Source organism: Leuresthes tenuis, unplaced genomic scaffold (genome assembly GCF_036924035.1).
Source record: "Leuresthes tenuis unplaced genomic scaffold, fLeuTen1.0.hap1 SCAF_4, whole genome shotgun sequence".
NCBI classification, from domain to species: Eukaryota; Metazoa; Chordata; class Actinopteri; order Atheriniformes; family Atherinopsidae; genus Leuresthes; species Leuresthes tenuis.
This window is the reverse complement of record NW_027325358.1, coordinates 5190405-5203243: the sequence shown is the minus strand read 5'-3', so window position 1 is coordinate 5203243 and position 12839 is coordinate 5190405. Positions and strand designations below refer to the sequence as shown.

General features: G+C 41.8%; 1 protein-coding gene and 1 non-coding gene across 2 annotated transcripts; one reads left to right on the top strand and one right to left on the bottom strand.

Annotated features, from left to right (window-relative positions):
* Positions 1-2220: 2220 nt before the first annotated feature.
* On the bottom strand, positions 2221-12170 carry LOC140305187 (uncharacterized). The gene is made up of 9 exons (XM_072383941.1): positions 11494-12170; positions 10497-10636; positions 10015-10120; positions 8688-9855; positions 8105-8162; positions 6248-6623; positions 6030-6157; positions 5761-5869; positions 2221-5147 (listed from the first exon to the last, which is right to left on the bottom strand). Exons 1-9 carry the CDS (start codon positions 11756-11758, stop codon positions 3925-3927), a joined length of 3573 nt encoding a protein of 1190 aa, XP_072240042.1. The 5' UTR covers positions 11759-12170; the 3' UTR covers positions 2221-3924.
* trnal-aag (transfer RNA leucine (anticodon AAG)) lies at positions 7304-7385 on the top strand. The gene has a single exon. It is a non-coding gene; the product is annotated as a tRNA-Leu (tRNA).
* Positions 12171-12839: the final 669 nt, after the last annotated feature.

Sequence of the window (12839 nt, the reverse complement as noted above, 5' to 3'; positions counted from 1 at the left end):
GATGGCTTTGAAAAGAACAGCTTCGGTTCCAGGTTAGAAAGGGCTGTGTGATAACAAAGTATTAGCAGTAGAAGTATTTTAAGTATAGAGCACCCTCACTGATCGCAATCTATGGCAGGTGAAACAGAAATGAGGGACATATACTGCATATGAACCTCAGGATCTTTGTTGTGAGCTGATTTTGGCCTTTATTCTCAGCATTTACATCAAACACTGAAGGGTGCAGTCAATGCACTGAAAATATGTGTCTGGTGACTTAAAATGAAAACTACAGGCTGTGAAATGGACTTTAAGTATAAAAGTAAAATGGAAGACTTTGATGATGGTCTTCAGATAATCAGAGTGGACTTTCTGTTCTATCCAACAGACTGAGCTCATGTTGCAGTCCTTGAATACTGAAGCTATCAAATAAAGAATGTTTTTATGTGAATGTAAAGACTTCCAAGCATTTTAAACTGAAAAGCTCATTTAGTTAATAATAACTACAGAAAGATGCTTCTTATCTGTGTTTTTTCAGATTTGACAGAAAATCTTTGGATGTCAGATTGTTTGTGGGTTTATTTTAGCACAAGAAACAACACGTTCGGTAAGAATCAGTCTCACAACTGATTACGTCAAACGTTTGAGGAATAGCTTGTACTTATTCTGCTGTATTCCTGTTGTGTGGTTCACTTTGCTAGTTACCAACTCCTCTTGGCACAGACATCGGCGTCCCTTCCTTGTTGAGTTCATCCATGCCGATGGACCCACAATGAGATGATCATTTCCAAATGTTACTGTCCCATCTGTGAGGGTTTTGAATATCAATATATATACATATAAAATTGCTATTACAAATTACGAACATACTTTGAAAGCGTGAGCTGAGGTCTTTATTTACTTCAGCTGCTTAGGGATTGATAACCGTTTACATCAACGCTTTCACCTGAATTGAACATGTGTGATCTCAAAAAAATTAGCAAAACCCCCACATTTTTCTGCCCAAAATCAAACCAAATTAAAATCCCTTCTTCATTTAACAGCATAGAAACGACTCTGACTGTTAGATGTGCATCGAGGATTCGACACGTGCATTTCTAAGAGCTAAACCTTAGATATCGGTAATGTGTTGGTATCAGATTCTGTGCCTAACAGCGTTTCTAATCACCTCTTAAGATAGATATTGTTTGTGATCATGTCTGTGTTATGACATCCATCCTGCCTTCAGAAGTGGGCTTGATGTTTATGTCTTGGGGTGACTCTGAGCAGCCTTCTCTTTACCAGAGTTTAATTCACCTATTATCACATTATCGAGCTATGCGGTGCTGCAGGATTCTGCACATCAGGAGGAACTCACAGAGGCTCAAATACTAAATAAACGTTAATAGATCTGAGCCCCCACAAAGCTGAGTGAGTAAGTGCAGTATATTAGACACAGCCACAGTAACTAAATCAGTTCCACTTTGTGACCTGCATAATGTTTATTTCATCAAAATGATTTAATCAGAATTCATCAAAAATAATGTTTCTGTTTATTTTGGAGATCAGATTCATGGCAGCAAAGTACATGAGTAAAGAAGCTTAGGTTCTCTGTATCTGTTTGGGGTCGGGAGTGGAGGGAGGGTTACTGCACCATAGTGCATGGGCGGTTTTTATCTGAGTGGGTGGTAAAAAATCCTCCTTTTTTTTTTACTGTGAAAGACAATTCTAGACTGACCCCAAGTGTCTCACAGTGAATGAATCCAATGGCACAATTGTACCTTGTCACTGTAAAATGCTTTGGAGTTAAACCAAGTGTTAAAAAAAGCATTAAATTGACTCATAAAGACAACTGTCTTTCTTTCCTCCAGTCACCTGTACAGGAGGCTGGCACTTATTTGCTCATGTTGTGCCCCTGGACATCATAAGACGGACAGCTTTAATTAAATACTGATTTTAATTCAAGGTAATAGAGTTCTAATGTTAAGTAGAAATAACTTTAATAGTTTGGTCATTTTGCATATGTGGTTGATAAGCTAGAAGGTATACGATAGAAGCTCAATATTTTGCTCATGGAGACATTCAATCACACTTTTCCAATTCCTACAAGCTTGCAGCAAGATCTTTAAGAGTCATTTTCACTGCTTGGCTCCATTGAGTCTCTTTACCTGTATGACCACGTCAAGTGCGTTTCCTCATCTAATCCAAATCAAAGAATTAATGTAAAGACACAGCTAAAGACAACAGAGAAGGAAATGAAAATGTATTTTTCAAGATCTTCAGGTGGGATAGTTACATCAGGGATTCAATTGAACGAACAAACAAACAAAATTACACAAAGTTATGGTACAGCTTAAATGCACATGTACAAGGTAATGTCGGACAAACACGTTCATATAACCTCAGTTTTTCCAAACATTCAACAGTTTAACAATCCCTCTCACAGTGACCACTATCCATTGCCTACTGCAGATGCAGTTCAATAGATATTTCTCAATTGCTCCTCATAGAAAAGTCCTCTTGTTGTTGACTTCAAACATAAAAAAGGGTGGATAACATCTAGAACGGAGGCGCTGCTTTAATTCACTTTTTTTCCTTTCAACATACACACACAGAAACAGTTTAGCCACTGCTAGCTTTTTCCTCACCTTGAAAACAAGATTAAAATGTTATCGCTTGTTCCACCTGCACAGTGCTGCTTTGACTCTTGCTACAGATACAACACGTCAAGCTTAATCCTGAGAATGAGTCACACACACGGACTTGGGTGCACGGACAGACTAAAACAGCACTTGAAGATGCTTGTTACCAGAAATGATCCCTCTAACGAAGTGGGGTTTCTTTAAGAGTGCCCTTTCTATTCCATTAATACCTAAAAAAGCCAAATAAAAAGGACAAGCAATCATCTGAAAATCTTTGTTAAGCTCCTGTTATCTTCAACAAGGTACAAGGGTGACACCAAGTGTTTAAACGAGGTACTGAACGATGACTGAGACATTTCACACCCAGTTATGCTTTTATGTATTCTCTTTAAACTGAACTTATATACAGGGGGTGTACTAAATGAAACATTATGTGTTAACAAATAACTCAAGCGGTTTTCCTCAAGGTGCATGCTTCAGTACTTTAGTCTTGGCAAATACAAAATCTCAGTCAAGTTGTATCAAAAATACAGAATTCCCTTGTGTTGCTACCAAGTGTTAGTCTAACCCTAACCATTTCATTATTTAAACAGTGTATGACTGTAATATTTTTACAAAGGTTCGTTTCTCATAACATCCCCAAAATCAATAAACAACAATCTAATATCTATAACAAATGAGAACAGGGAATATTATATAGATAAAAACTGAGGCAATGAGATGGACCACAAAGGTTCGATGTTACAACTGAACAAATTCCGACAGAAGACTGAAACAACACTATTTTTAACTGCGAATCCTGTAACTTATTGATAAAAACTCACATCCAGCAATAGATGTGATAGAGTTGTGTCTGTGCCATCGAATCACTTTAATGATGTCTGATAGCCACTCTAAAGTTTTAAATGTGAACTGTTTGTAAAGAGGAGTGAAAGGAAGTCCAATTTCCACTTTTAATAAATGCAGGTTGTATCCATGGTTGTTAGGAGCTGCTGTGCTTCCAGTTACATTAAAAAGAATAAACATCTCAACATTCACAGAGAAATCAGGAATTAAGTAAAACTGGCACTTGGCCTATTTTGGTGTATGCCCCACTTATGAAACAATGTTTCCCATCTTTGTATAACACTAAAACAACTTTAAAAATGAACAGAAGAGCCTTCCTGGAATGCGCAGAAGAATGTGAGAATCACTTTAAGTGCCGGGTGCACAGATGCGGTCGCATGATTTAGCTCACACTTTGTAAAGTAAACTCTCCAGCCTGTCAATCTAAAACAAACACACACACACCAAATGTGTCTTTGGTATCACTGTCTGTCCATCATCATACGTCCAGGTGGATCCTCTGGTGACGTTTCAGGTTGCATTTCTGGGTAAAGCGCTTGCCGCAGGCCAGGCAGCAGTACGGTCTCTCCCCGGTGTGGACACGTCTGTGAGCTTTGAGGTTGCTCAGCTTCGTGAAGCTGCGACCGCAGAGCGAACAGCAGAAAGGCCGCTCACCCGTGTGAGTCTGCAGATGGGTTTTCAGGTTGCTCGGGTGGGGAAAGCACTTGCCGCACTGGCCGCAACGCAAGAGGTGTCTGGGGCCAGCGTGAGGGTGAGAGTCAGGGTGGGGGGCGGGGCCGACGTGATGAGAGTTTGCGGACTGATTTTGGGATTTGATGCTCATCCACGAGGCACCGGTTCGGCTCAGAGCTGAAGTCTGTTTGTCACCCTGGTGAACGCGCTGCACTGAGATTGCAGCAGGAGCGACAGTTTTGGATGTGGAGGGAATTCTGTTGAAGTTATTGAAATTTACAACCTGAGAGTGAGCTACAGACACGGCTGCAGTGGCGCTATTCTGGAGTGTGTGTGGGGCCTTTTTCATCGGTCGGTGGAGGTGATGCATCGCTGCCTGTAATCTGAGACCAGCACCCACTTTGGAATGCAGCTTCATAACCTCCTGCACAGTGGCTTTATGGTAAATGTGGTTTGGTTTGTGTGCTTCTGAACTTACTCTGTGCTGCTTTACTGAAAAAGATAAAGATGCCGTCCCAGTCTTTTTTAGTTTCTTTTCTGAATGCCCGCTTTCGTCACACCCATCAGAATCAATAACTTCCTCCTTAACCGTCACGCCCACGATGTTGCTGGGTTGCAGTCTGCCTTTAGGGGATTCTGAGGAACAAGCATGATCTCTGTCTGGGGCAAACTGTACATCTGCTCTAACAGAATCAGACAGTTCATGTTCTGCAAGCTTTAGAGAACTTTTAGTTTTGACAGGGTCACATTCCTTTTCAGCACCAAGTCTGTGATTCTGCAGCGGTCCAGCTGCTTTGACAGGCAGACCAACCCAGCTGGAGTCCAGTTCTAAAGATGAAACAAGAGGTCCATCTGCAGCCATGTGTGTTTCCTGCCGGTCCTCAGAAAATCCATACGCAGCAGATATCTGTGGGTCCTGCTTAATGACACTCTTCAATGATTCCTCACTCTTTTCTTGAGTCTGTTTCGGTGCCTCAACCACTTCATTTGTGATGTCTGATTGTGATGTCTCTTCAGGACCAGGTTCACCTGGAAAAATCAACCAGAACAAAACTCAATCAAGCTCATAGCACTTATCTGAACTGCTGGTACAATTAAAGAAAAAAAGCTCCATCTCTTGTTGATACAATGTACCTGGTATTTTGATCACAATATTTCACCCCCTTAAAAAACATCCAATAGATGTATGAATTTTACTCAGTACAGTTACATGCACAGTTGAGTCGAGATATGGTTACAGCTCGACTGGGACATTTAATTGGAATACTGTCCAAAAGTTAGTGTAAGAGCTTGACGTGCAGATGTCATAAATGGTAGGCATGTATGAACTGTAGGAGTTTTCCTGCTGCATTCACCTCATCTCATCTGTGGTGATCAGTGTATTTTGTGCAAAAAAAGTGTCAAATGATGCATGCATCGCCCCTTTTATACAATATGTGCAGTCACACAGGATCAAGAAGAGAGTTGGGCCAGCAAAGACGCATCATAACCACTGTCATAAAAACAGAATCCTTGCAGTACTTGTTAAACCTGTATTGTTATTATATTATTGTCTGTCGTACAGTTAGCAGTAAAAGTTAAATGTGCAGTAAATAATGCTTCACTTCCTTTTATTTATTGCTATACACTTCAAAACACTCACCATCAAGAGCACTGCTCCAACCTCTCAAGTGCACAGCAGAACAATATGGCTTGTTAACTTCTTCCTCTTTCATATCTACTGTGGGCATCACATCAGCCTCTCCTGTGGCCTGAACAAGACATGCAGCACATAAAATGCTGAGGATAGCATGGTGTTTCTCACCCCAACACAGATCTTATCCCTCATTTCCTGGCACATATAATCAATTCTGAATATGAAAAAGGGCTTTTGTCTTTATCTTAGCGCAGCATACGTTTGCTCTGACTCACCTGTGACTCCCTTTCAGGGCTCTGGGTGGCCGCTGGACTGTCTGGTGAGCTTGCTTTGACTCCGTGGTTTGACATCCAGCGTTCATCAGAATCTCCCTGTTTTTTCACATCACAGCCCCTAAACATTTCTGGAAATAAAAAGAGAGCGACTGTGCTGTTGTAATCCTATATGACCTCCCTCTACGAACACATCTCATCTTGTGTGTGTTTGTTCTCACCACCCTGGGAGTCCTCGGGCCTTTCCTCTACAGGGTCAGCTCTTTGTTCCACATGATTCCTTGCAAGGTCAATACACCTTTTGGTCTTTCCGCCGTCGTCACTGAAATTGCCTTCAGTCCACTGCAGCTGGAGCCTCAGGGACTCCACCTCCTCATTCCTGCGCTTCACTTCCACCAAGAAGACGTCCTCCACCAGTCTGGTGACCTCGAACATCGCTGTCTTCATCACAGCTTCCATCACATCAGAGAGCTGAGTCTGAAAGGTCACAACGAGGGTGTCCAGATCCGACATGGTCGACTCTGTCAGCGTCCCGTGTCTGTTACACTCCGGGATACCGTTTGTTATGGAGAGTAAGTAAGGGTCAACGACGAGGTCCTCGCGTTAAAAATGTTCGTATGAAAATTCTGTTACATCCTGTTGGAAGTACGCCATAAAGATAAAGCAGCATCTGTTCAGTAACGCATCCATTTGTCGGTATTCCTGGTATTGAGCGATAAACAGGAGCTAATTAAACTGTAAATGTAACTGCACAACTGGAAGCGTGAGCTAGCTAGCTAGCTAATATGTCTCCGTCGCTGAACATTCGTGTGCTAACAGTCATTAACAGGATGAAGCGACTCCGAGCAATTCGATGATTTCAACTATAGTTCAGCGTAAATTGCCAAAGTTGTCACATGGCTTTGTTGTTTAGCTAATATAATTAATGACGAGTGATTATTAAACCAAGCTCAGTCATCTACACCCACTTGTGGGTCTTGTTTTTGATATCACGTCATCGACGACGCCGTACGGTGGCTTCAATAGGACAGAAAGAATTACAAAACGCGTTTTTCTGAAGTGAAACCCGCTGGCTGTACCAAGCATCCACATATAACTTATCTACTTAGAAAGAAAATACATTTTAGCACTTAAATGACGCCTTAAAATCATATTTATTGCCACATAAGTCTAAAGTGTAAAGGAAATAAATGAGCTAAACAAACTATTTATGTGCTGTACAGTAACAAGCTATTTCCTTTTATATATTTTTGACTGCGTGTGACTGCGGTTTTTAAGGTAGCGTGGCCGAGCGGTCTAAGGCGCTGGATTAAGGCTCCAGTCTCTTCGGGGGCGTGGGTTCGAATCCCACCGCTGCCATTAACTTTTGGGGCCTCAGTGGTGAGAGTCGTCCAATAACCTGAAGTTCAGGTTACTGGCGGTTCGATTCCCACTCTACCTTCTTCTTCCGATAATGGCAGTTTACCTCCTTGCCTCAGCCGAAGTACCCATCTGCAAGTCATCATATCCCCGTGCTCCCCATGTACTGTGAATGGCTGCCCACTCCATTGTTTATGGCATCTGTCTCCATGTGCATGTTCAACAGGTACCAACCTGGATGGGTTGGAGTAATTTTCTGTATCGACATGACAAAAAAATCTCTTAATCTGATGATCATATGTGAGTCAATTTAGGTGTTCAGAATCGAACTACTGATCTTCTGGTTGAGAATGTCCATCGTACCTGCCAAGCCATGGCTGCTCCACAAGTACTTGGTCCCTCTGCCTTGTATATGATAATTTATGCCATCACTAAATTGATAAATTGTGTGTAAGCAGCATGTAGCTGCTGGAGCTTCAGCCTCTTTTGCGTTATTTACAGTTTTATATAAAGAGACTGTAAACAACAACCCAAAAATGTGTTTTCAACTCAAAATTCCTGATTTTGGTACAATATTTGATCATTCAACCTGGTACCAGTGTTGCCAACTAAACTGTTTGTCAGAAAACTAATTTACAGAGTTTATTAGCAGCATTGTGACTTCACGGAACAGGATTTCAGTAGTTGGGGTTAGTTAAGCCAGATAACCAAAAGCTTACCTGGATATACTGAACCTGCTCTGCATTACAGGCCCATGGTTTATATACCAGGTTCAGCCTGTGACACGGTTTTGTCTGATAAGACAGAGTGTTTGTAAAAGTAGGCAAATATGTCCTCAATTCTTGCTGTGAAGTGTCCAAGAGCCAAACTACACGTCAGTGTTTTATAAACCACAGCGTGATTTCATCTGAAAGGTTCCTGCAGGGACAAATGTCTAAAAACAAGAAACACGCAGGGACATTTGAAGCCAGTTTTATTCAGAATCAGTCAAGTAAACAAAACAATAAGGTTACTGTTTTTGTTTTTTTTCTCCCCCCGTTCTACTCATAGCTGGTGTATTTAAAGTACAAAATGAGCAGCTGAAATTGGGTATAAAGGAGACTTAGAAATCAAACATGAAACATATAATATCCAATGTTGTCTTGGTTTTACCTTATTTATTAAAAAAAGGTTTTCAATAATTGAAGAGAAGTTAGGAGTGTATCTGAGCAGGAAATATCTATAGCTTATAATTACAAACATTCCTTTTTTGACCTCCTTTTACCACAAACTATATTAAACCTCTTTTCAGCCCTGGCCTACAGGTCTGTCATGTGTTTGCGTTGGTGTGACTTGAGATGATCCAGGCGTTTGAAGCTGAGGCCACAAACAGCGCAGCAGTATGGTCTTTCCCCTGTGTGGGTACGCTGGTGAACCTTTAATATATCCGCCCTTGTGAAGCTCTTGTCGCACATGTTGCACCGATGAGGTTTTTCCTGCGTGTGAATTCTCCGGTGCAGCTTCAGATTCCAGAGTCGGCTAAACTTGTTCCCGCAAACAGTGCAGCAATAAGGTTTGTCTCCCGTTTGGCCACATTTGTGTGTCCTTAGATCCCCAAAGGAAGGAAAACCTTTACCACAGTGGCTGCACAGGTGGAGCCCCTGACCTGAGTGAATCCTCTGGTGGACTTTGAGATTACAAGCTTGAGCGAAGGTCTTTCCACACTGGTTGCAGGAGTATGGGGCCTCATGTCCGGTGCCTTTGTGTGTCTGTTTGTGGGTCTTCAGGGAAACAGAATCAGGGAAGGACGTGGAGGACTGGTTACAGGTGTCTTTCTTCCCCCCTCTTCCTGTACTCTGATGCTGCAACCTGTCTCCCAAGTTTAAAGTATCACTGTATGTATCTGAAGGCTCATATATATCCTTAGCGCCATCTACAGAGGGGTCAAATCGAACGCCATGTCCACGAAAGCTCGATCTACTGCCTGAATCACCAGACACCTGATCGGCATACATGACATTTGGGTCCTGAAGGTACCCTTCCTCATTTATCAGTAAACAGCTGAACTCTGCACTTACATTATTATTTGTCCTTGAGGGTGAGCCTGTTGGTGAACTCTGTGCAACCCTTCTGTTCCCTGGGGTGCCTGTTTGGTAACACGGGTGCTCAGCTTCTTCTGGTGCTTCCACATCCTCATCATATCGGTTCACATAACTCAGGTCATCAGTGAGGTGGGATGATGAACCTTGTAACCCATCAAAGTTACCCATGTCTATCATACTGGTGTCTCCATACCCGGTCTTGTCAAAGCCACTTAACTCATCCATGCTATACCTGCTCTGGAACAGAGGTTCAGAGGGGCCACCCGAGTGTCCATCTTGGTTTGACTCTGGTCTCTGGTCAAAGCCGGTTTCCCAGTTCACATGGCACTTTGGGATCTTCTGCTCACTAAAACGTTTACTAGGTCCTGGCAGGCTTGATCCATCCGTTTCTGAAAGATGTGAGAAGAGGAACCATAAGAAAAGAGCCGTAAATGTCCAATTCAGTCAGTGTAAAATTCTGATTTGACACTTGACTTATATGTGACCGACAACGTGCATCTTTCATACGTAATATGTAATGATTTCTATTTCTGTATCCTCTTGCTCACCGTCTGCTCGGACGCCCCAGCCCTGAGACTCGCTGATCTCTGGCTCGCTTTGAAGAGCTTCCTCCTTCAGGAGTCTATCAAACTTGATTCCTTGTACACCTGGTGCCTGGCAGACATGTAGGAAGACAACATGCACTTTTAGCTTTAACTGTTGGGAAAAGACGAGGGGATGTTACACGGCGGTAAACACGAGCTAATATTTGTCATTGTACAGTAAAATGTCTCTTTTTTGTTTGTTTACATTTTAGAAAGCTTCCCAACTTTCTTTTGGAATTGGGCTTGAATCAAATACATGAAAAATTCACTGTTGGTTTATCCCTAATTTGGAATGTATTAAAAGGCACGTTTGGCTGATTGAATTTTTTTCTTGTAGAAGACTACAGTCGATCAAAGTAGATTTAATGCAAAAAATAAAATATTACAGAGGTTCCTACTGTACATAACCTTGTTTATGAAACATATTGTGTGAAAACCCTTCCTACCTTGCTTACCTGTGTTGACTTGGTGACATTCTGGGAGTCTGGTTTTGCCTCTTCCATCTGATGACTGGCTGCCTCTCCGGTAGAGCCCTGGGATCCATGGAGCTCCTCTTGTAGCTCACACTCCTGTTTCAGACTTTTCTCTGTTGCAGAAAATAGTAAAGAGGAGCAGGTTAGAGAGAAACATGGGGGGGTCTACTGCACACTCATGCCTGGCTGGCTGCCCCGTGTGACACCTCCCCAACACCTACCCTGAGTCATACAGTGCTCCACAGAAATGTATCCATCCTAATTCTTATGTGTGAGTGTGCAAAGCTAGTGATGTGCATTAAAAGAAACAAGGAAATAACGTAAAAACTGCATATTTCCACTTTCAACTGAGAAAAGTGTATAACATTTCATCAGAGTAGATGGTTTAAAGTCATTTTGTGGCTCTGACTCAGTTCGTTTGTGAAAATATCTGGTTCATCATTTTCTGACGTCGACATAAAGTTCAGGTTTTCTGTTCACCGTCTGACTCGGAGCACACAGCATACACTTAAGATGACGAGGACCAAATACAAGCCACAGATGAAAATAAAGTCAGTTTTTTGTTTTTCTTAGTTTATTGTTGGAAGTTAACCAGTTGGCTTTAAAGGACCACCTTCCCAGTGGATCACCTCTTCCCAGAAAGCAGACACATTCGGGCCACAGCTGGACCATATTCAGCTCCAGATAAGTGTTGTGAGGGCCAGCTGTGACCCAAATGTCTTAAGTCAGCTCTAACCATTGTTATACTTTGGTGGACATTAAAGCCTGAATGTGGGCCATCAGAAAACTCTAGATGTGGGCTAAACATGCTTTACTATCTAGGTTAATGTAATGTAACGACCTTCCTGTGCTCATGTTTCCCAATGTTATCTGTGCGTGCTTAATGAAGAAGACTATAAATAGCTGTGTATCTAGTGGCGATGTAACTAAATGAATAATGACTTACACAGAACAAAGGGACGTGACTCACCTGTGGTTGAGGATTTGTTCTCACCGGACATCCCGACTCTTCCGCAGTCAACGCATCTCTCCCTCCTGTCTTCTTGCCTTTCCTTGCGGCGGCTCTCCGCCCACTTCAGTCGTCTTTTCAGGGACTCAACCTGCTCCTTGCATCGTGTCAACTCTTCCAGAAAGCTGTCCTCCACCAACCGGGTGATCTCATACATGGCGGCTTTGAAAACCGTTTCCATTACACCAGAAAGTTGGGACTGAAACGTTATTATAGCCTCGGCCATTATATAAATTCTACGTTATAAATAATCAAATAGAGGAGATTTTTTACTGGCACTTCAAAGCCACCAGCAGAGAGTCATTTCTGGGGCACAGTTGGTTTGGATTTCGTTATGGTGAATGTACCAGTCTCTTCAAGTCGGTTATTGCTGTAGTTATAGTTACAATATGAGGATTGTACCGGTTTACCATTTGTTTGTTTCAATCGAACGTTACACTGCTGTTAGCTAATTAGCTTGCAGCTCTAATTTTAGTTCCGTCACTGTTAACCGACCACTACTTGATTAACAATTATTTACGACAAAAACTGCCATATTCGTTCTGTGTGTCTAGAAACAAAACAGATTATATGTACTCTACCGTAACAATTTCTTTATTAAAATATAGCTGCTGCAGTTCCTCTGGATTCCCTCAACAAGAACACTTCCGGTATTAAAATACGGGTCGGGAAGTGAGACAGTCTTTATAGTCCCTCAGCGTCCCTCCAGTCGATCCAATCTAGAAGCGCCCGCAGCGAAACTTCTCTCTTTTTAAGCTGGGGAACAATCTGAAAAAAAGATAGTCGGAAAAATCAGGAGATTTTGTGTCCAGATCTATTTGTTTAATGTATATCTTGCTGTCTGAAAGCAAACAGTACATTTTTGACATTTTGGACTCGCCGTAGGCGGGACTCGAACTGTGGATTTTAAAGGGAAACTCTCAATGGATGGAGAGTGGCTCCCCCTGCTGCACTCCCAGGTGTTTGAGAGTTCCCCACTTAAGAAAGCTTTGCTAGCCCAAAAGTTTAGATTGTAAATTACTAGACAATATACAATAACTACAAAGACATGACTGTATTTAAGGTTCTTCCCTGCATCTTGTAGTAGTTATAGTAACTTAGTGCCAATATTTTTGATAAATTATTTGTAATGTGTAATATGTAATAATTTTTGCTTTTCTTCTCTCGCCAACCTGCAGGACCAAAAATCTCACTTGTCACAGGCTCATCACATGACTTGGATAGGATCTGAAACCTCTCTTGTTAATAAAATACTATGTTACTGTTATTGTTGTCATTATTCTTATTATCATTATTGTTATTATTGA

Bases quoted from the DNA above. Each gene is read 5' to 3' on its own strand.
- LOC140305187 (XM_072383941.1), bottom strand. From the start codon at position 11,758: ATGGCCGAGGCTATAATAACGTTTCAGTCCCAACTTTCTGGTGTAATG. The intron at 6,624-8,104 runs GTAAGCTTTTGG...TTTTAACGCGAG, and splicing joins AGCAGGTTCAGTATATCCAG to GACCTCGTCGTTGACCCTTA. The intron at 5,148-5,760 runs GTGAGTGTTTTG...TGATTTTTCCAG, and splicing joins TTGGAGCAGTGCTCTTGATG to GTGAACCTGGTCCTGAAGAG.